Source organism: Corvus brachyrhynchos, unplaced genomic scaffold (genome assembly GCF_000691975.1).
Source record: "Corvus brachyrhynchos isolate BGI_N302 unplaced genomic scaffold, ASM69197v1 scaffold3, whole genome shotgun sequence".
NCBI lineage: Eukaryota > Metazoa > Chordata > Aves > Passeriformes > Corvidae > Corvus > Corvus brachyrhynchos.
The window spans coordinates 6,465,095-6,489,273 of record NW_008237619.1 but is presented as its reverse complement, the minus strand read 5'-3'; the positions used below and the strand labels follow the sequence as shown (position 1 = coordinate 6,489,273).

The following is a 24,179-nucleotide window of genomic DNA, read 5'->3' as shown; positions in this document are numbered from 1 at the left end:
AGACAACTCAAAAGATTAATTCTGATCCTGTATTCTAAAAGGAATTCTCAGACTAATTACAGAGCATTGGTAGCAACCATTGGCAGAGGCAATGGCATTAACCTGTGGGCACTATGGTTATGTGGTCCCATCCCAACTGTGGCATTCCCATCTCTTCATGAATTGAGGGATTTCTTCCAAGCAATTTTAACTGTTATTTTACAAAATACAGAAATAGAAACCTTCTTCACTTCCCATAGTTAACACTGGAAAAATAAACCATGGAAGTATCAATGAACATTTGAACAGATCCTCTTTTGAATCCCACATTTTTTAGATTTTCTAAATCTGTTTAGAAGAACCCTTCCTTTACAAAAAAAACCCAAACCAAAACAAAACAGAAAAAAATTAAAAGAGAAGCATATTTTCTTCATTCTCCTAAAACTGAACTGACTGAAAGGACAGAGGCTGGCTCCACCCTATCACTATCTTTAGGAAGAAATTTCACAATTAAAAGAAATATTAAGGCATCTTCATCAAAATCAGTTTTTGATACCTGCAGCTATTTTCTTTCCCAGACTTGCAAATTATTTTCATTTTCTAGATCTGCATCATAAATGTTTTTGGCCAGGTTTACTACAAGATAAGAAACAGGTAACAAAGCATTTCCTCACAGTCTTAAATTTTATTGGTATGATGCCATGATGATTTTTTGCCTTTTCTTTTATACCCCTTTTATACCTTTTTATAACTTCTGTATTCTTAGTCCTTTTTGCCTACATTCTTGAACTTGTTTGTCAAGCTAGGAGACTAAACATCTTAGAATCTTCATAGTTAGGGATCAGAATGCCCCAGACCCCAAGGTCCTCTCCAGAACACATTCTGTAAACTGAGATAGAACCATCCAGGAGAAGGTTCCTTGGGGAGGGGGGCTCACTTGAGCCTCTCACTGGGGAATCTTTGATAGATATGCTAACTAGTAAAACCTATAATGTTATACCAGATCTTTTGAGGGTGTGCATTGCGGGGTGCACTTCAGTGCATTTGACCTGGATATAATGCGCCCAAGGATCCTTAAAATAAATACCAAGGTAAACTCCCTTTTTCCCTTCTAACCGTATTTGACTCTTGATTTTAAGACCAGGAAAAGGCATCAGGTAAGCATTACTAATAAAATAATGACTACTTTAAAAAGTCAAATAAAACCAATATAAAACCCATGGTCATTAGAATATTATAAAAACACGCAGCAAACCAGCTTAATACAATTATATTTATCAGTTTTCTGTTGTATCAAAGAGCACATACTTTAGTACATAGCAAATAAAGATTCTGATTTCAACTTCAAATAGTCACTTTATATTTACTACAAAAATATTAAATGAGATTTTTGAAAAGCAATCCTCAAGTCCAGATGCAATCTCTGACATGTTAACTGCACAGAAAACACAACTTTTGGGAGCAGCTGTAAACCACAGAAGGAATAAATTCTTTCTGATGCAAATCCTTATCCCCCAGAAACAGAATGGCTTCCTAATATCCAGGTTCCTTTTCAGTGCAGGTACCTTTCCTCATCTCAGTTCTTCCTGACATTTTATTCCCATATCTTGTGCAAATAAATGCTCCAGAAAGTTTCACAGGCAATTTCTAAAACCTCCTGCCTTCAGTGTACCTAACAGAGGTATCAGGTGCTCACTTGTAAAGCTCCAGCAGCCTGAGTTTACAACCTCATGAGATATTTTTTTGGTGAAAAGCTGTAAGGTCATAGAGGTGTATCCAGCTCAGAACCTCATTCCCAGGGCTGCCAAGATTGCTCTGTAGGGCACAAATACAATAAGCACATGGACCTTGCCATACTAATGGCACTGACATGAAAACACTTCACAGTTAAACTGTACATTTGTAGAGGGAGATTGTGATTGAATTGTGGTTCGTAAAAAAATATTTTAAAAATATAGGACTTGAGCTCAGCTTCCTTTACATAATGTGCATTGACAATGCAAACCATCCTTCTTTTTGCTTTTCTGTAAAAGAAAAAACCAGTTGAGATTCATATAGAGTATATTTCCCAGAGACTTGTGTTAGGATTGTTGTCTGCCATTGGCACCATGGAGGGAGTCACATCAGCTGCTTCAAGCCACATCTACCTTAGTAATTCCAAATTTCCTGTCTGGAGATGTATAGTTTGCTGTCAGGATAGGGAGTCCTGGACCCTAACTCTGTTCTCTTTATCACTCCTAATTTAGATTATTTTGGACACTAGGAAATAAGTTATTAATATGTCCTCATGGTTGCTTTCAAGCCTATAAACAGCTCAGTGACTGGTTTATCAGACTGTACCACTACAGAGTTCCATGTGAAAGCACCTCACTGTGGGCTGTCCTTTTCCTTGCACATCAGGAGTCAGAAATCTAGACTGGGGATTTTTCTTTACATGTGGATTTATTCATCCTTCAGCAACTGACTTGTGCAACAGCTAGGTAAGAGCTTGCCTGCCTCTTGACTGTGGCTCCCCCAGTACATCATAATCATGGCTTGAGATTCTCGGGAGCCACCAGGGAAAGACTTCCAAAGGTTTCCAGTTCTAACACACAAAGATGCCACAGCAGAAAAGGGTTATTCACTTGTAAACAACAACTCTGTGGCAGAAAATAATGAATGCCACTAGTTCTCAGGTGTCTTCCTACCAGTTGTCTATAATCCAAACTGCTATGAATCAATTAATAACAGCCTTGGGATATTTAAAACAGGACAGAGCACTCCTCCCTTCATCCATCTTAGGATGATCTTTTTCCTTTTACGACAACAATCAGATTTTCTGGCTGAAGATTTTTCAGTTCTCACCTTTGGTCTTTGGCTGACAGAAGTCAATTTGGCACTTTCTGATGTGGCACTTAAAGGTGAACAAGGCTTGCTGGAGTCTCCTACAGACCTGGAAATAGTCAAAATAAGACTGGAAAAGTGAAAAATGGAAGTGAATGGTAGAATAGTATCTCTGATCCTGAGTTAGGACACCTCATCAGCAGTCTTCAACAACATGTCATCTGTCTCATGTCAGATTGCAGATATTTTAAATACAAAGGAAGTTGTGAAAAAGCTGTTAGACCTTTGTCCCACTTCCACAGTGAATGTGAGAAAGTCAGGGAAAATCCACAAAGCCAGAAAAACACATGGCAATTTTCCCATTGTTTTCAATTTCTGCTGCATGGGCAATTAAGATACAACAAAAATGAAATAGTAAAGGGTGAACTTCACACTGGCATGGGAAACACTGTCATCCTTGGAGCTGTCCACACCCACTGCCACGGGAACAGACACTTCAACTGTCCTCCTTGCATTTTCTAGGCAATAAATAATTGCTTGATTATTATGAGAACACAGCAACACTGCACAACATTCATTTTGTTTTGCCATTTTTTTCAGAGGCATCACAGCCTCTTCCCAATTTCACAGAATATACAGACCAGAAATAAAACAACAAGTTAAATATAAACTTCATACCCACTTTCTGAAAATGACTGACAATGAGGAGCAGATATTCAGAGCAACTACAGACAATGCTCACAGATATAGAATGATTCTTCCACGGTTAAATTTTCTGGGTTGTTTGCAATTAGAGGCTTAGAGACTTTGGATCTCTCACCTTTGTTCCTTTAAGATTTTACTTACCATGCTGAATTTACAACAGCCAAAGAAGCACTGAAAGTGTTATGACCCAACCCATGAGTCACTGCACCTGCACCTGCATGCAAATGCGCACACACACACTGGTCCCTCCGCCCCCCTTTCTCTCTCCAAGTCCCTCCCCCTTTATACATCCCTCTGGTTTCACAAGGGGAAAGGACAGGTGTTGCAGACAGAGTACGAGTACGTGGTCACATGCAGTTCTGCTTGTAATGACAATGACTCCATGAGAAGGTAAAGCAGCCCTGACCTCCTGGAAAGTAATTTTTTTTATAGTTAGATATGGCAGCTGATCTATGAATCTTGAATCAGCAAGAATATTCCCTTAGCTACTTTACCTCTTTACATGACTGGAAGCTCCAGTTATTACTTTCTATTAACACTGTCAGTAACTAACAAGACAGTCTGATGGAAAGAGTACCCAAAAGACAAAAACTAAAATGTGGTTGAGAATAGGATAACCACTCTGCCAGGATTTTTAGAAGCCAGATCTTTTTCAAAGATTCTGCACAATACAGGACTGATTAAAAAGCCCAGTGCTGCCCACCAGGGACTATCACAGAATCAATTAGGTTGAAAAAGACATCTGAGATCATCAAGTCCAACCTTTGAACATCAGCTTGTCCACTAGACAATGGCACTGTGTGCCACATCCAATCTTTCCTTAAACACCTCCAGGGGTGGTGACTCCACCATGTCCCCGAGCAGCCCATTCTAATGCCTGACAACCCTTTCTGCAGAGAAATTCCTACTAATGTCCAAATGTAGCACCTGTTCTTCAGACAAGAACATAGTAAAGAACAGACTTAACATGAAGCACAGTACTTGCAGCAGACTAATTACTAAGAAGCTAACTTTAGGAGTGGTTAAGCTGATGTGTTTTTAGCTCTCTGAAGTAAGGCGTGTTTGTACCCACACAGTCATTAACAGCAAGTGTACTGCTGACCACAACCACTGATCCAATAAGATAAGGACTCTCAAAAGGAGAAAAACATTGTCTTACTAGTTTTTGTTTCTCCTGAAGCTGGGCACTTACTGGTATAATTCAGGGATGGGGCTGGAACAGGAGGCAGCACAGGAGGGACCATGTCAGCAGCAGCTGATTTCTGCTGGTCTATCAACTGCAACAGTTGATCCTGTGCTTCTGTGCTCTGGCCATGCAGCTCTGCTGTTCTTTCCTCCAAGCTCCTTGATACCATGAGATGACTCTACTTGGATAATGGGATAATTACTTCCAATGAAAAATTTACAATTGGCACCCTCAAGGAGGGCATACAATATATTGCAAGTGCTTCTATGCATTTAGTTTTCGAACTGAAAGTGAATATAATTATATAGCACTTCTTGTGAAAAATCTGATTTTGTCCCTTTCACTATCCTGTATCTAAGTCCTTACCTGATTAAATATTACAATATTTTATACTGATCTTCCTTCTAGTAGGAAAAATACAGTTATTGTCCACATAATTAGAGAAAGAAAAAAAAAAACCTCAAACACCCCCTCCCCCAACAAACCACCAAACCAAACCAAAACCACCAAACATCCAGCAATTAACTATAATTAAGAATATAATTAAGAATATACTATACTTAAGAATAAGAGACACAAATATTCAGGAGGGTGTGGGGAAGCAAAAGCAGAATCGTCCTGGAACTCATCTTTAAGCCAGGTTTTGATTGCTTTGAACCCTTCCCCTCCCTTTCAGTAATTGCTTGCACAAAAACAACACTTACTAAAAGTTTGCATCACCTTCTACAACCAAATGACTAAATATTACACAACATAACACAATTAGAAAGTGACAACACTCTCAGCCTATATTTAACTGAGGAAATTTTAAATCTTTAGGATCCTTACTTGAACAGACAGTCAGTCAGTCACTGTGATGGAACACGTAGCAAGACAGTAGCAAGGGCAGGGATGTTTTTGTGATGTTAACTTCACTCACTGGGGTGCCACTGAGTAACTGCTTAGTGGCAGGTTAAAGTTCTTCCATGTAAACTGAAGCCTTCAAGATCTCTCCCAAGTTTAAGTTTAATCTCATGTGCTTTTGGGTCAGAGTAGCAGAAGACATGTATGACATGGCTTTAAATACGCATTCTACAAGCTTGACAAGAAGCTGTGGGTTGGTGCAGTGCTTTCACTGCTTCTAGTATGCAAACTACAAGAGCTTGGATCACATTGCTACACCACCTCTTTTTGCAGCATAACCTTATAAATGTGCTGCACACTTTCCAGCACCCATATACAACATGGGGCCAATATGAGAAACTACTGCTGATCTGCTAATGGAATAATTTTAAAAAATCACAAGTCTCAAGCAAGCAAATAGTAACTGACAAGATGAAAGACAAAAAAGCCCCAGTAAACTATGGGAAAGCAGATCAGCATTCAGCAGGAAGGAGATCCAGCTTTCCTCTTCTGTTAAATTCTGACCTGTCCTTGTGAAGAGTCTGGACTAGGTGCATTTTGGGTCGGGTCTGGCTGATGTAGGCAATCACTTTTGTCTCCAGAGACACCTCTGAATTTGCTCAGCTGAGCTTTAATTAGAGCATTCTGCCGTGTGAGCTCAGCTATCTGTCCCAGCAGATCACCATTTTGAAGTAACTCTTCAGCTGTGCTGTTTCTCCCAGAGTCACCTGGGCAGGACAGATTGATTTTCTCATGGGAACTCGCCACGTCTTTGTCTGCAGGAGGAGCTGTTGCTTTCTAGAGATGGGACAGTTTTCCTCAGTTGTGCTCTGTGTCCTCGGGGAGGAAGGTAAGCTCCGTTCCTTGCATGGCTCTCTTTCAGTAGATGGGGAAATGGCTGCAAACACTACAAACACGAAATGAAGGAACAGTAAGGACAGGGACATGTGATCCTCACTGAGGAAACCAACACGGACATTATTGCATCAGGTGACTAATAATCAAGTAGGAATCTGAATTGTAACATCTGGCCTGAATGGTGTTATGTTACTGATCAAAACCACTCTATGCAATATCCTGCTGTAAGAACTCACTAGGTTAGTATTTCCTATTGCAAACACTCTTACATTTAAATGATTTAATCAGAGATAGACAGAGAACTCACTGAGAAGATGATAAATTGTTTTGAATTTCTTAGCTGATAGATCAAATACTACTTTTTAGTTAGTCTTCCATTTTCCAAAATTCAGTTACCTTTCCTGGTAAACTAAGTTTTTGTTTCAGTTCTGATATTTATATTGGGTTATTAACAAAACTTTTAGGATACTAAAACAAAATAATACAAGACATTTGGCATGATAATAAACTAACTACCTAGTCTCTAAAGAGGAAACACTGTGGCCAACAAAAGTAGTTAGGTTTTTTTTTGTGGTTATCATCCGCAAAGAGATAACACACCAGACAGACATGACTAAAGTTACAGCACTGCCAGCTGCTACATGCTAAGTCCAAGCTGAATTTTGTGATCAAAACAGAAAATAGATTTTCTATGCTTCATACACCAAATAGCCCATTCCTTCACAAGCTTTAGTTCTTGCCTCTTGAGCTGAGAAGAGCACTTAAAAATTTATACTCAAGTGTGTTTTATGAATCATTGAGCATAAAGAAACATTCATTAAGTTTAACATTTGTTGAGCCATTTAGCATCAGTCTTAAGAGAGTAACAATATATTTTAGAGAATTCTCAGAATACAGTTCTGCACTGTGGTTTCAAATGACAGAAGACATCTGACAGCCCCCAATGGCACTGAAACCAGACATTGCTCTTTGTAGAACAAGACCTTAGGTTCATTTCCTCCAGATTTTTTATGCACCTCCTCACAGCACAGCAGCCTGCTGAGTGGCTGAATTAAATATAAACTTTCAATTGCCTTGCCAGCTCCTTAAAAATCAAAAGGACTTTCGGTTATTTTTCTCACTTGAAAAAGGCTTACAAAACAACACAGCTGAAAGGGAGGAAAAAGCAGGAAAACCCCAAAACCCACTCCTGTACCCTCCTTCTTGTCAGCAACCATCCAGCTGGCCATAGATGTAATTATCTGCCTCTCAACAAGGGTGTTATGCAGGGCCCTGGCATGTTCAGTGGGATGCTTGTGGTTACAGTGACAGCTGCAGCAGAAAACAGCTCGTTTTGAGAATCACAAAGGGTGCTTCCTTCTGCTCACTTCAGTAAGGATAAATGAGAAATGCCTTCCCTAATCACCCTGATGAACTTTCTTCCTCCCAACAATGAGAAGTGAGCCACCAACATATGAAACTCCTAGAGCCAATGGATACTGACACAAGACTGAGCTACCTGGTTATCTGGCACCACATAATTTCACCCAAAATTCCCTCAACCACTTCCTGTGTATTAAATGAAACCCAATGGGAGCCTGGCTCCCACAGCTTCCAAAAAACCCTTTGCTGGGAAGATGGGCTCAAAGCAGGAGCACACAGCCTACAGACATCCTGGTGTGTCTGCAACATGGATTGCAGAAACAGAGAAGTTCCAGGCTTCAGTGGTCCCACCATTAAAGGTGGTGGAGGCTGGATTACACCATCAGCAGATGGAAATCTGAAATGATGTGCTGTAGGTCATCGACAAAGAGCTTCAGCAATCACACAGATATGATAATCAAAATGAATACCAAATAAAAATGTCAGTCTGGACTGCCACTGACAGGACTGCTGCCAGGAGATGGAAAAGTGTACAGGCTGTCTAGCAGCAGGCATAGTAACAAAAGAAATGCATATCTGGGTGCAGCAGTAGGACATTCCAGCTATAGGGCCAATATGTCTAGGCATACAGATTAAAAATTTTCCATAGAAAATACATCTTCAAAGGTACTGTGAGATTGAAACAGTAACACACAACACAGACTCCTAAGTCTACGGCAGTCAGAGAGATCTCACTTTTCTGGAGGGAAGACAATTCCTGACTGCTCTTCTGCTGTGGTGGTGACAGCAGCACAGCTGGCTGGAAGATGTGAGCTGGAAAGCTTCCACCAGGTCTCGTATCACCCAAGGCACCTGGCCCTGGGGGAAACGTGAAAGGTAGTTCTTCCTGTGGAAATTTCCCCATATTTTCCCTGTTGCCTGCATAAGTCCTGGGCTCAGAATAGGTCAAAACAGGTTTTTCTAAAGAAAAAGACAAAGCAGGGATAAAAGTTAAACAAAAAAACCCAAACAAACAAGCAAAAAGGCAACAAAAATTAGTTATAGTGAAATAGGAAAAATCTCAATAACAACTCTTATATTCAGGTATCTGAAAAAACAGACTAGAGGATCTTCCATACACACTCCTAACTTTCTTCTGATGCCCAGGTACAGAATTCTTTCACTCAAGCATGCTGTAAGTCTTTACTGGCTATAAGAACAGGAAGAACTCTTACACACAGCCTCACAATTTCAGGATAGTAGTATGAGATCCGTTTGTAGCTCATGCACAAGACTTACTTCATGTGACTTGAACAGGTATTTGAGCTGATTTGGTGACATTTTCTTGAGAAAATCAGACTTACGCACTTGTCCTAATGCCCCATATTATAAATTTGATGACAACAATGACTGGATAGAAAACAATTCAAGACTTTTTTGAGCTCTTTGCTGATCTTCTTACGATTTAATTTAAATGAGACATCTCTTCAGTAAAAAAAAAAAAGTTATTCTGTATTTAATTAAGTAAAGTAAGGAAAGACTATTTGAAAATTCTAGTGCTGCAGAACTGTTGAATGTGAAGGTTTGGGTGTTAGGCTGGGGTTTTTTTGAGGGGTGCTTTTCTGACTGTTTGGATTTTATATTTTGGGGGGTAATTTCCTTTTGTTTGCTTTTACAAGGCCTGGGTCAATCTCAAAAAATTAAAAAGGATCTGGTATGTGGCTTCTTCCCAAGAAGAAAATTCTTCCAGGAAGAAAATTTTTAACTACAAAGATTCCCCAAACCAACATTTGACTATGGAATACAAGTAACTCCCAAAATCTTGGGATTCACAAGAAGTTACTGACCTTGAGAGCAAAAGCAATGCATTTCAACAACAAACCAGGAAAGAGAGCTGGGAGAAAACTCAGTGGTGAACGAAGGTTAGAAGTTCAAGGTGAATCACGTTTGCTTAGTTTGGCCACCAATGCTACTGGCTTATCTTAGCCTGTCTGCGTGTCACACAGCACTCAGCTGGTCACTCCCCTCTCACAAAGTCACAAATACCAAGTACCAGACCTCTCTGACCAGTTGGTTTGGCCAGCAGCGACCTCCAGTGTCTTATGGAAACACCAATCTCAGAGAAGCTGAGATCCTGGTTCTGTTGGGTTTGATTTCTTTGGGTTTCTGGGGGTTTTTTGGGACCCTCAGAACGAAAATTACTTTGGAAGCCATCTTAATGGGGGAAAGCTATTCTCCTCCTTTGCTTGTGCTCCCAGCAGAACCTATGGCATGGGAATTTACAGAAGTGACATTCAAGCTCATGCAAGAGGTACTTGTGCAAACAGATATCTATTAAATACGAGATTTTCCACTACAGGGATAAACTAGCCACAACCCCTCTTTCATGCTTCACACATTCACGTACACACCTTGGCTGCCTGCTGGACCTTTGCCTGCAATTCCAAAATATTTTGGATTTTGTTCTCTTCCAGGTTCTACCAAAGGGAGGCCTTTAAATGCTTGTGTGAGACACATCAGCTTTTCATCTGTTACCGTCCTGTATTGCTGAAGCTTCTTCTAAAGGAGGAAAAAGAAGATACACAGAATTCAGATATTTGTATTCTAGCAACATAAATTAGAAAATTATATACTACCAGCAGCCCTGAGAAGAAATTTGGCCTCTTAATATTACTGTGTGATTCTGTGGGATTCCAGTGAGGATTAAATATTATTGTCTCCATGTTTCTCATTTATAAATTATTTGTTTTCCCTTTTCTTACTCATGACCTCACTTCCTTTCTAAGATTTCTTAATCACTTCATTCCCAAATGTAGCCATTGATCAAATCTACCTCCACTGCAAACTAAAAAATGGAAAATGTAGTATTACATCCACTCATTGCTCCAGTAGTGTTTACAGTATAGAAGTGTACTGAAAAGGAAGATGCCTAAACTTCTAGATGGATAAAGTAAAGCTCAGTTTTACAGAGCCAGCACTTTCTCAGGCTTTGAAGTTAAATAAAGATAAATGAACGACTTCCAAACATTCCATACCTGTACCTGCTACTGTAATTCTCAGGCTCCTCATTCAATTTTATCATTTTCTTTCTGTTTATTGTTAAAATCTCCAGAACATGAGACAATGCATCTCAGCCCATATTTGCAACAGAACTTGGGATTCTAACAAGTCATCCTGATGGGTAAGGAGCAAGGGGGGCTCAGCAAAGAGTGCTCCTGGCCAAGCCATGGGCTGCCAGCTTTTCCAGGAGTTTACTGTGGGAGACATGACTTCTTCATATGACTTCTTCATATTGCTACTTAAGAATTTAGGTAGTAAATTTGAGTGTTGCAGACAATTCTGCAAGCAATAATCAGCTTCTGGAAGGATGGAATGGTAACACAAGAAAAATTATGGGATAGCTTTGGAAGAAGTCTAAGGCTCAGGAATAATTTATTTCTGTAGAAAACAAATTAAAGACAATCTAAATAGGATTGTAACTGCCATTATATTTATAACACAAATTTGATGCTATTAAATTGATGTATTCCTAATAAACAGAAAATATTCTACTGAAATTCTAAGATCCTTCCTTATAACTGCGAAAGAACCAAATATAATTCCCTGCTTTGGTATTACAATTTTAACAAAGAACAAGCTTTTGATCGTTTGGGGCCCATTGCTGAAAAAAAAATAATCCCCAAATCAACCAACCAACCAACCAAAACCCCAACATAAAATAAAAACCCCACTAGCAGGAGGATGGCTGAAACTCTGCCAGCTTGCCCTGCCTGTGCGAGCTGCCGTGCCACACCCCTATTTACCTGCTCCTGTTCGCAGCGCTCCCTAGAGCCTTCTCTAAAAGCACCTCCGACGACCGGAGGAAGCCCCTCCCAGCGCCTGAATGGCTAACGAGAGGGTATTTTGGTATCTTCACCTATGACAATTACTATTTGATGTCATCTAAATACTGCCTCTACTTGCACTGGCCCAGAATCAGCCCTATAGCCCTTCTCCTCTCCTAGGCGGCTTCATGGGAAAAGGGAGAAAACCTTTTCCATTCATTCATAAATGTGAGCAAAAGCAAAACAAGCCCCACACTTCCCCTGCCTGGCTTCCATAACATGAGGAAAAAGCAGGACCCAAAGAGAACAAAAATGCTCCACAATCCCTCTTTTGGAAACAAGAGACAACCAACTTGAAGGCAGTTGCCCAAGGCACTTCCAGCTCATAACAAAATTATTCTTGGAATTGTAGGGAGTAATGCAATTACAGAGAACCCAGTCAAAACACATGAGCTCAAAACCTGTGCACTGTAGTTCAGACTGCACTAAAAACCAAGAAACTTTTTAGCGTAACTTGGCTGCTGCTCAAAATCATATGGACTTTCCAGATCACATGTCAGGATATGCCATCATCTTGAGCAGCTCAGCCAAATTTCTTTGCCTCCACACCCAAGAGCAGGAAAAGTACTTCTTCCCCTTCTGCCATTCCCCTCATTTTGTGGTTACAGGTTTTTCTCAAATCAGCTGTTTCAAACCCTGCTGCTCTCAGTGAGGATGACAGCACCTTCTTGTGTGACCGGCAAATGCTCTCTCCTCTCTTAGATCTATCTCAAATCCAAATTGCTGTGCAACCTCTCTTTACATTGTCAAAGCTTACAAAGCCCTCCCTTCCCTGAACTGCCATTTTTGACTTCACTCTTGTATGAGTTTCATTTTGCAGAGGAAGGAGAGGAAGCTTTTACACTGCAGTGCATCACTAAAATACATCATCCAAACACATTAATATTGATAATCTGCATGTAACACAGCTGTTAATATAAAACAGATGCAGCATGTAACTAGCTTTTCCAGATTCTATAGGTCTGTGATCATGCTAATCAGTTTCACATGAAGGACTCATCCCTTTATTTTTAGAGGAAAGCAAATGTGTGTGATTAGAAACAGAAAAACCAACCATGGCAGAAAAATACTGGACATATATTCATGAGACTGTAAAGCCTGAAGAAGACTTGGAAAAATTCTCTAACTGAAGTTCTTCTGAAATATCCTGATTAATTCAGAGGGTACCAGAAAGATATAAGGCATATTTAAAGCTGTGGTAAGATGAAAAATGAGATTTTGGGTTTATAAAAATGTCTCTCTTTCTAGATATAGAGTTATATCCATTAATGAAATTTAATCCCAAAAGGAGCTGGCAACCAAAACCACTACAACAGTTTTTGACATTAAAATATAGATGTCTCCTATACCTCCCTGGAATTTAGAAATGAGATTTAAATTGCAGGTAGGTTTTTCATAATAATGGGATCTTGTTCCCTCCAGATATTTTTGCCACTGTTAAAAACTGAAGAACCCCAGAAGATGCTCCCACATGTAACTGCCATCTTCAAAATCATAAACAAACCCCAGAAACATATATCCCATTTGACTTATCTATTTTAGACCACTTTTACCGTATGAATTTAGATTACATCTGTTAACAGGAATCCTTTGTCCAGTTTTCCATTTACTAAATATCCACTCCCCCAAAGAAAAAAACTTAATAACTAAATATCCTCTTTTATTTATCTGTTCTAGGAAAAAAGATAGGGAAAATAAAAAAATCACTTTCTAGTACTTTCAGCATCTATGACATCATTAATTTCAGTTCACCAAACCTAAACCCCATTTCTGACATGAGTCTTTCTTTTGTGGAGAGTGAAGAAAATTGCAACATTTCATTTAGCTCAAAGGGACTGAAAATGCAGCAATGATACAAGATGAGGCTTTAAGCAGTAGTAACAAAGGAACTGACAATTTAATAATTATGATATGCCAAGACATTACAAATAATGGCAATTAGTCTTTTATGGCTTAATGTTGTAGCCCGCACGGTGGTGCTGTTGACTAGAGAATTTTCAGGTATAACTCAATGTCATTCGGCAATCCTAAACCCAGACGTCTTTGCACTGAGTTGTCAAGGCTACATATGTCAATCTCTCTGAGATAAGAGCTCACTTACTATTGGTGAAAGTATGTTTGATAGATAAGCTAATTAAAATTATATTTTGGGAAGTTTTACCAAGGCACTTTCTTAAAAAAAAATTCCTTTTTACTCAAGGCACATAACCTTAATTCATCAAATCAAATGCACAAGGCAAAAGCAGGATAAGTCAAAGACACAATACTGGTTGTAACACTCCAGGTATTCTGAAAGCAATTTGTACCTCAGAAAAGTGTAACATCTCTGGTTCCTTCATACCTCTGCCCTCCAAACCTCAGTGTTACTTTCCCTGATCCAGCTGTCCTAATGATCTCCTACTAGCCAGAATAAATGAATTCCAAATCCCGCTGTATTTGCCTGGACTCATGCCTCCTGCTGCTACCAGCAGCTGACAAAAGGGGACAATCCCCTGGGACATGGCACAACGAGGAGCAGTTAATGATGGCTTTTACCATCTTTCTGTTAGGTTAGGCCAGTCCTTCAGCCCAGCCTCTCACTTCTGTTCCAGCCCCTGCATGAAAGGGAATAAGGCAGCAGCAGCATAAGAATATTCAACAAACATTTCATGTAGATAGAGAAGTGTTCTCAGTGTGGGCACTGAGGAACACACCTGCAAAGCTTTCTTGAAAAGGTGTAATTGTGCCAGCTCTGGCACAGGGGGCAGGCCCACAGCGTGGCTGCAGCCCTGGCACAAAAGGCAACGTAAGGAGGTTGTTAACACTTATTTTCCACCCTTTTGAACAAGGCAGAATCCATCTGCTGGGAGTAATTAATCAAAGCTGCCATTCCCATTGCTCTGGTCTGGGCAGCACCATCCTGAACCAGACAGACACTGCAGAGCTTCTCAGAGCTAACAACAGAAATGGTTGGAGCTGAAGCAGCAGCTTCCAAGGACACTGTTCAGAGGGTACCAGAAAGAAGTAAGGCATGTTTAAAGCTGTGGTAAGATGAAAAATGAGATTTTGCGTTTATAAACAAAGACTTAGACAACTTCTGGAAAAACAGAAAGACTTGTTTGAAGACAGGTCTTCCCTATGGAGGGGTTTGAAGACAATCTACATTTCAAGAGAAGAGGTTCTTTCACAAAACTCTGGGAGATAATGGGCAAACACTACTTGCCGGGCTGTGTTTTCTATAGAGCTTTTTCTTCCTGGTAGACACTGACTCACTGAAATACATACCTCATTATTCAGTCTCCTTTTACTAACTCTTTTACCAGATACTTCATGAAGAAATAAAATCAGTGACAGTTGCATCGTGACTTAACCACCCCTATCATTTCTCAAAAGTCAGTTTCTCAGATGATTAAAAAAAACCCACATAAAAAAGAAAGAGAAAGAGAAAAATAAAGAAGTTCCTATGGTCTGTTAGGAGCCAGAAAACATAAGTTCAGCTTTGTCAGGAAATCCCACAGAGAGCAGCATGGGATCACATTTTCAAAAGGACTTAAAAGGTTTAGGAGAATGTCTCACTGTTAAAAGTGATTTAGATTAATGAGCTTAAGCATTGTTGAATGCACTGCTTCATGCTCTGTCTTGTCCAGCCCAGAGAGGGGTGGGGTTCTTCCACAGCTCCTGACAGATCCAGGTGCAAGGGCTGAAATCCAGGAACCCTGTTTCTACAGCTTCTGGATGGAGGTGACAGGCCCCGAGCCAGAAGAGCAGAGGGGACAGGCACCTTTCCCAGTCAGCACAAAGCATTGGTGGAGCAGGACTGTTCTCCCAGGCCGGGCTGGGAACTAGAGCAGCTCCCCTTCTGCTGCTCATGGCTCAGCTACGAAGCAGAGCTTCAGGGAAACTGCACCTTCTGAGGCTGCAAACCCCTTCACCAGGGGCCATCTGTCACAGGTCACCAGATCCCCAGCCCCAGACACTCTCAAAAGCAGATGCAGGTGCCTTGACGGTGGCACGCAGCCGCCCTGTGCCACATCCCTCTCTCCTGCTCCAGTCTGTGATTTGTTTCTTGTTCTAGTGAGTGAGAAGGTTTTTTAGGAGAGAGAGAGGCAAGGCACATGAAATACTTATGAAAGGAATTTAAGTGCTTTATTCCAGTTGCACTTTACAACAGAAAAATTATTTTTAAAAATTCACAGCTACCATGGTATGCTTGACCTAAATTCTTCAGTGCTGTTCCTTCATTTTGTGAGACTAGAAATAAGTCCTAAATGTGTAAAATTCTGAACATGAAAATTGGTGAACCTATTCATGAGCTGCAGCGTTTGCTTTAAATTAAGTTGACAGATTTTCTGGTGCTTTATTTTTTATTGACAATAAGTTACCATTCTGTGTCATGTAAGAATTTGTGAACTTTCATATGGAAGGGTAGGGTAGGTAGGAGTGCAATTTTGGCCAATAGTTATATGAGGTAGATGTTTCTGCTAAATATTTTGCATTAAAGGAACTTCTAATTTAAGATACCTATTAAACCATTTAAAAAATGTAAATCAGTGATTGGATGCCCTCCAGCTCTCAGTAGCTAGATAAATACAATAAATTTGGTCTAAACAAATTCCAACCTCCTAATAAATGCCCTGTATTCAATTAAAAATCAGGTTTCAAACTGGAGTGAATACAGTCATGTAAATTGGTTGCTTTTTCAGCATATCTGAAAAAGATGTATCAAACCCAAGCCAAGCCATTTAGCACATGTATGTGGCCCACAAGCAGATTTTAGCCATCAGTTCTACCTGCTCAAGTTCTTTGTTGGATCAGGACCTCACTTCTTACCCATCCAAAGCTCCATTTCAGTTAAGAGAAATGTCTGAATTATGGGCCAAGAAAGAAATTAATATGGACCCTGACTTCTGGCCAGACATTGGTACCACATAATTTCTTTGCCATTGCAATTCTAATCCGCTGTGCTATCTGCTGTTTGAAGCTCACCTCACTACAAGTTTCCTAGGAAACAAATTTAGGCTCACACGTGCATTAATAAGAATGACACCTCAGGTAAGTTTGGTTTCAGATGATGGAGTAGCTCTCCCCCTCAGTGTGCGTACATTCACCAAACCTGACACTGAAAATGGTCCAGAGCTCAGGGGAAAGAGTGAAAGGTCTGTGCTGCACCTTCTTTGTTCACTGCACACTTTTGTCTTTGTTCAGAAAGGCAGGTGAATCTTATTGTTTCTGAAAGTATGTTTTCTTTTTCCTGAGCTTTAAGTGGATGCCAGTTATGACAAAACCTGTCAGGATTGCTGCTGTGCCAGAAACCAGGTAGGCAATTCCCAGGAATGGGTTACTTCCTCCGCTCCACACCACGGTTGAAAGAATCACATGCTTCCTCCCCTTGAACCTGGTAACAGGGAAATCTGAGAGAAGGATGTTAAGATTTCACTAACAAAGTGTACGTTATTTCCAGGAGAAGAGAAAGTAGTGGTTAAATGCTCAAAAAGCTTTCCAAGGCATAAAGAGTTTTGAGGTCTGCCTTTGCTGCCAAAACCCCTTTAACTGACTGGTGATGTCTCTGCTATTCTGGATCCAAAAACCCAGCTGGTTTTTCGGTGGTGGTAAGCAGCTGGTGGTAAGAAACCCAGTGATTTTAGATACAGTCTTCATGTGCACATGGAAATACTTTCTTTCTTTAAACATTGTAAATTTCAGATTCATAATTTATAGAACTGCTACTGCATTAATTTGCTATGAAAGCTCAGTTGAAAATGGGCCTTTTGGGAAGCTTATCGTGACACTCCACATAGCTTCTGTGAGGATAAATGCTCACCTCTACCCAATATGTTGTGCCCAGAATGTTATATGAGTTTACCTTTCATCTCTCCCATGGAAGCTTTCAGAATAGAACCATGACACAACATTTAAAAACACAGCTCTTTCAGCTGAGAAAGAAGAGAAATTTATGGTCATGTTGACATAACTCCTGCTGACAAAAGGAGTGCTTTAGTCAGCAGAGTTCCCACTGTTGGGTGTGAGGAGCAGTGGCACCAGCACAAAAGCTCCTGTAAGTCAGGCCATGCCCCAAATCCGTCAGAGGGCTCTGCTGACACAGGGGTGTTCTGTGCAGTTTCTTTGTCAGCTGACCATACAAGTCCTATTCACTTCCACCTCAGTGTAACTCTCTAACAGTCCTAGGGAATCTGAAAGGATACTGTAGGAAATCTGGAAGGTGTAATTCCCTGCTGGCAGGCCCTCTGCAAACTGCTGTATCCGCCTGACACGACGGTAGAGATTCCTGAACGTAGCGAAGGCCGACACTCGCATCCAGATAATGAAGTCATCGTTCACATAACCATTGTTCCTCTCATCATCCTCATCTAACAGATACACTGGTTTCTGCCAGTAAGGAGGTCTTGCTGTCCCTGGTGACAAAGAGACAAAGCAGGAAAGACATACTGTCAGTAAAAACAATGGCTGCTGAAATTCTGGGCCTCACACAACCAAAACAGAATATGAGATATAGAAGAGACACAAGACACTGTTCAAAATGATTATGGCAGATAATAGCATCTCCAAGCATGCCTCCTCACCTGAAACACAAATTAATGGTTTAACAGTACCCAGGAGCTGCTACACATTAGACCCTTCAAGCACAAGAAAAACAAAGTGACTTGCACAAATGAATATACTGTTTATTCTGGATTCTTGCCTCTTCAGCAAGCAACACGTTCTCTGTAACGAAGAGCTTGCCTTCATTTTTATACATTAATATATTCCTGTACAACCAGAAAGGCACCTTTTTGCAGTCTAATGGCACAGCCTATGACATTTAGAATCTGTCCCATGAAAACTACTTAGATAATTAACTCTTGCATATTGCATCCAGCACAGCACCGCCCTGATCCAGAACGGGCAGCTTTTAGCCCCACTTGAATAGGTATCACCATAACCAGGAAACAGCCCTAGGAAACAAGTCTGAAAGAACTAGTGACAAAGGCAGCCTCTTGTGTCTCACAGCTGCCCAAGAATCTGCAAAGGCATGAAGGAAAGATGGGCCGTGCGATTCTCCTTCACAGATGTTGCCAACAGGAAAAAAAAAGTGCAACTGCATCCTTGCTTTCTCTGGACAGATAAAGCATTACAAGAAATTATATAGAAGGATGTTGATGTGGGCTAACTTCAGTCTTCCAAAAACATCTTCTCTCAATTTCTACGGTCACTGATTAAAAAAGTAAAAAGGTGATATTTTGGCTAAATGTGACTTCTGCTCTCAGTCACCCTCTAAAGCTGCTCCTTCAACCTGCTTTGGAAGGTATTTCTCCCAAAGGTGATTTTTCTCAGAGTGGGGCACACATGAAGGGGAAGATAGGGAAGCCATTGAAAAATAAGGAACACCAGCAGAACCATTCTTACCTGCAAATGCAGAGGAGAGATTGTATGATTCAGGATTGCGAAATTTCACATTTTTATCTGTCCACCAACTGTTTCCAGTCTTCAGCAGTGGCACTCGAATCACAGATGAGTTACGATTGTAGAAAAGATCAATAGTATCTGCAGGGAAAACAATAAGCAACATCTGTGAGCAGAAGACAGTCAGTCAAATTGGCAGCGTGACTAACAAAAAAACGGTACATCGAAGCATCTTTCAAGTGGATAGGAAACCAGAACATCCTGGGAAAGGTTTCATCATGTGTATGGAGCACTGCACATTTCACGAGAAGAATTAAGGTACTAGTCTTAGAACTTCTGAAGTTTCAAAGACTGAACATTTCCTACCAATCCCTGTGTACGCTGCACATGTTCCTCATGTCCATCAGCTCCTGTGGGACTAACTTCTTTGCAGATCACTTTTTGAGCTCTCTAACTAGTTACAGAAGTTACTGTCCTAGTTAGTTTTCCCTAGAATTTCTTTGACAGATGTCCTAAAATTTTGCTACACATGATGTCTTTTCAGGGACTAGGGTAGAGGTAAAAGCACAGTCAAGGGAATCCAGTCCTTTGGAGAAAATTTTGCTTTAATTTTATGCCAATTAGAGCTTGCCTACCAACTTCGACACAAACACTTTCTTCAATCAATAACCATTTAGTTAAAATTGTGCTTAACCATGTCATTCAGTTTCAATGGGTGAAGAGCACTTGTTTTTATCCATTAATATTTTCCTACACAGATTAGTTTAACAGAAACATGATAGGTCTCATTAACATCTCTGTAAACCCCATGGCAGCCAATGGGATGATGGGCAGGGATAATCAGATGATACAGATGGGGAGGGGTTGCCTTTTAGGAGATGGGAAAAGCACAACTCAGCTGCATGAGCATCAATGAAAACATACTTTTTTTCCCCCCTCCTGCTACAAAACCTGTGCTCACACAGCTCCTTAAAGCTCAGACACACTCTTCTGGGCAAGTGATCATTCTGTGGCCCACCACATCCCCATCTATTTGTCACCATTTATTCACAGGAGTTGCAATGCTCTGAGCTCTGCCTGCTTAGTTGCTTGACTCTCCCTCACATGCTCCAGAACAGTGTGGGCTGCCCACAGCTGGGCTCTGCTGGCCTAGGTCTGGGGAGAACCCAGTAAATCACACTTCCAGGTGGGTGCACAGGTACATGAAAATCAAATGGATCTAGAAGTTACTGAACACAACTGGCCTTCACAAGTCCCCTGGTGTGGGTGGCTCAGCTGCTTGGAAAGAGCTGCTGCCTTCCCAAAACCTGCTGCATGGAACAGGTTAGAAAAAGGGTGGGAGTGGGAAGCAGCAGAGATTGGAAGACAAAAAAGATGAGGTAGGGGAGAAAAGTCTGTACAGTTTTTTTTGTTGGTTTTCCTTCCAAAGATACATTCTGAAATCTCCCAAGTGTACTCATAAGCAGATTATGACCACTAGATTACTACAAAGATCAAACCCAGGATCAAGTTAAGACTATGTATGCTTCCAGCATTCTAAGAACAAAAATGAAACCACGTAGATCCAAAGGTCCAAAACAATGTGGAGAACATGGAGAATCCCTCCTTCTAAGCACATGATTGTGGGAAGGCAGAATCTGGGCTCTCCCATCACTGTACAAGAAGTGCTTTTAAGCAAGGAAGTACACTAAATCCCTTGTATCCTCATTCCTTATTTCAAGAGGGCCTAAATTCCTCACTCCTGCTGTACACTCACGTGGAAGGGGGCCTTAGAAAATGGAAAATCTCCCTCAGCTTCCAAACTAGGGCCAAGTTACTAAACAGTAGGAAGCAGAGCCCCACATTCACTAGAGTAGCACCACCAAACAAAGCCTTTTGTAGGAGAAAGAGACCTTGCAATACCAGGACTCCCTGGACTGGGGCAAGGGAACAGTTTCAAGAGGGAATCAGTGAGGTGGGAGAGGAAGGTGCCCACGTACCATTGAACATGCTGTTGGCAATGGCCCCGCACGGCGCCATGGGGGTCCCATTTCTGTAGGTGCTGAAGGGCGCGCAGTAGCTCCTCTGGATCTGCATTCAAGGTCACACAACAGTCAGGCACAGAGCCAGGGTTTGGTTTTAATTTGCCGGTGTCCTCCCATGCCTTCTTCTGAAAAGCCACCGAATAATTAAGTCTCCAGTAGCTTTTGGTCACATTAGAGAGACATCCAAATGAATGGGTCTGTAGTTCAGGAACACCTTCCATATCTAGGTATGGAAACTTAAGGTCTTCACCAAATTCTGCTGCTGACTTGCAAGCTCTAGACTACAAAAACAGGTTTGGGGATCTGCTATTGTAAAATGGCTACAACTGAAAATGTTCCAGTGAAGCCCTGGCTTACGCTAGAGCATCTTATTTTTCCTTCTTTTTAATTATGACCTGGGCTGCATTACTGCTGGACATGTAGTTGGCCACATTACTGCAGTTGAACGTGGGCAAATCTTGATACACGAAGATACAGAATGAAAAACAAAAGTCCACCTCATCTTTATCACATCTTTCCTGTCCCAGTTTATAAGAAACTCTAAATCTTCAGGTTTAAACACACAAACATTTTCAAGTAACTCCAATGAGCTGTGTATCTGATTGGCACAAAAGCCAAAAGCAGCTGCATCTGGATGCAAACAAACAAGCTGACAAGACACCTGGAGAGTTGTAAGAAGCACTTTATAGAAATGAGGAACATGTCTGGAGAGTTGTAAGAAGCATTTTATAAAAACAACAGATTAGCATGGCACAACCATCATAGGTACAGAAAGGACATGTGGACTGTGCGTATATTGAGAAATGCTACTTTTAAGCTACAGAAAATATACTTTAGATTTGTAAGTAAAAAAACCTGAATGCTGTGATTACGTTCTCCAGTTTCCTTCTGCAGGTCTGCTGCAGGTGATGCTGTCTACCTCCCTTTTTAGACCTCTAAATTGCATACTTAGAAAGCTACGTGATCATTTATTTCAGAACAAACCTTTTCCTGCTCCTTGTCTGCTACCAAAGCCAGATGGCAAAATGAAAGACTTGGAATAATTTAATTCCCTAGCCCTATAATAAAAAGACAGTTTAAAACACTTCTGGCTAAGAAGATTGACAACACAAGAAGAAAAAGCTTTCTGTGTATTTATTTGAAAAGACAATGTATTTTTAATCAGCACTGCAAGGTGCAGGTTTGAGAACTGCAACACTGGACTGACATCTTTTATTTATCCCCTTCAACCTTCCTCTCTTACTAACTTATTAGACATAATGGCCCTAGCAAGCATAAAAGCTGGGACCAAACACTGCAAATCTGTACTTTATTATTCCCTAGAGCCACCTAAACACACTTATGGTTCTGCCTAGTTAGCTCTCCATATGGTCAAAGGCACACCTGCTGGAACTGCTGCTGATCTCACAACGTAAAAAGAAAACTTACATTTACATTTCGGCCCAACAGTTGTGCGTCACTTCTTGATATCACGTATCGACGGTGGTTTTGATAGAAGTTTTGCAGACCATAGTACATAAAAACGTCACCCTAGAATTCATGGATAAATCCCTTCAATAAGGAGAGTTCATGAAGGCAATGAGAAATCCTATTACTTGCTAAAAAAGAGGGAAGGGGAGTACTGAACTCGTATTAAAATGTCGGTAACTCCACCCTAAGCAATTCAGCAGAAACGGGCTAGAATCTAATCTTTAACTGTAAGTTTTTATGTTTTGGCACAAAATTAAACATAATTTAAATCACCAAACAAAACCTAAAACAAAAATGCCTGACAATTATTTTACTCAAGATGGCATGGCTGGCCATGAACTTGCAATGAGTGTGAATCATTTTGTAGAGACAGACACCCATTTTCCATAAAAGAAGGTGCACAAAACCCTTCACATTAAAAGAAGAATGCTAGGCAGGCAACTCAAGCATGAAAGGTAATTATGCAACTATAAAAAACCCATTACTCAGTTAATTAACTTCTCATCTCAAACATCACTGTAATCTGAAGAATTACAAAGTATTTTAACAGCCTCCTCCATACTGAAGAATCCTAAAGTGACTTTAAATTGCACTGTGATTTTAAGGGATCATTTATTCAGTACTAAGTATAAGATCTCTTTGGCAGAACATGAAGCATTTTAACAGTCTCAAAAACATGACCTGGTAGTTTAAGACAGGAAATGAAGGATACTTTTTCCAAAAGAAAACTTCAGAATCACATTCTAGACTTGAATTATTTCAAGGACCTCGAGGATTAGCAGCACAACCCTTGTAAAAATGACTACAGGGGTTTACTTATGTAAAGTGGTCAGAGCTTCAGATTTCCTTCTCACTTGAGAGCTTAGCAGGGCAGCAACAACCAACCCCAGGCCAAGGGCAAGGGTTTGCCACTGACTCAGAGAGAGATACAGAGAGAAGTCACCTCCACAATCAAACACCATTCCCTCCACCCCCATGTTCTCCTTGGACATCTCCCAGCCAAGAAGCCTGGTCTTGTTTATAGACACCAAAATGAAACAACAAAAGCAAAAGTGTAAAATTTTGAGCATTACATGTTTTGAAACATACAAAGCAAATTTAATCAGGAGCTCTACAGAATTAGTGTCTTTTATAATTCAGGGATATAAGTAACAGGTGGTACTAAGCAACTTGAGTTGGTTTCTTGCACTCACTTACCAATATATCTTCCTTTAGTGTGAAATTAACAGAACAGTGGCATTCCTTATTCCAATTAGAGGAATCTTCACGGAGCTTTGAACAATCTGAGCATTTATCTGAATAATCTATCTGTCAGAGAAGTGAACAAGGAAATACACTGTAATAAGGGACATGCTCATAGGAAAAGGTTAGTGTTTTGGCTCCAAGACTTCTCAGAGCAGTTCTCCTCTAAGTGACTCTGGACTGCCAAAAGCATTGTTGAAAATGAAGAGGCAGAGAGTCAAGACTTGGCCTCAGTGATCAACCACGACATTTATCCCTAGTTTAAAGCTGGTTTAGAGCCTTTCAATGACTGTTGCAGAACTTGCACATCTGCTCCTTGGTAAAGGAGTGCTGAGTGAAGAACACTCCTGCACCTTGGACTGGCTGACCAAGCAACGCTTGACAAATCCCCACATGCATCATGGC

At 40.6% G+C, this 24,179-nt stretch overlaps 2 protein-coding genes across 3 annotated transcripts in view; both read right to left on the bottom strand.

Annotated features, from left to right (window-relative positions):
- Positions 1-1,198: 1,198 nt before the first annotated feature.
- LOC103614008 (spindle and centriole-associated protein 1-like) lies at positions 1,199-6,629 on the bottom strand. Its single transcript, XM_017731872.1, is given in 3 exon segments — positions 1,199-4,871; positions 6,101-6,366; positions 6,369-6,629. Coding segments are annotated over 3 exon segments (651 nt in total). The 5' UTR covers positions 6,523-6,629; the 3' UTR covers positions 1,199-4,640.
- Positions 6,630-6,907: 278 nt separating this feature from the next.
- The window catches only part of LOC103613874 (cell cycle control protein 50C), a 19,188-nt gene continuing 1,916 nt past the window's right edge, over positions 6,908-24,179 (bottom strand). Inside the window, exons 2-9 of one of the 2 annotated variants that reach the window (XM_017731871.1) lie at positions 23,730-23,840; positions 22,491-22,592; positions 21,018-21,108; positions 19,042-19,179; positions 17,841-18,050; positions 16,923-17,048; positions 10,186-10,333; positions 6,908-8,755 (exon numbers count right to left, since the gene is read on the bottom strand). In XM_017731871.1, coding sequence (XP_017587360.1) covers positions 10,299-10,333; positions 16,923-17,048; positions 17,841-18,050; positions 19,042-19,179; positions 21,018-21,108; positions 22,491-22,592; positions 23,730-23,840 — 813 coding nt within the window. In that variant the 3' untranslated portion in view covers positions 6,908-8,755; positions 10,186-10,298. Of the gene's footprint in view, positions 8,756-10,185; positions 10,334-15,758; positions 17,049-17,840; positions 18,051-19,041; positions 19,180-21,017; positions 21,109-22,490; positions 22,593-23,729; positions 23,841-24,179 lie in introns of those variants that run through there. The other variant, XM_008631728.2, reaches the window with a different exon arrangement.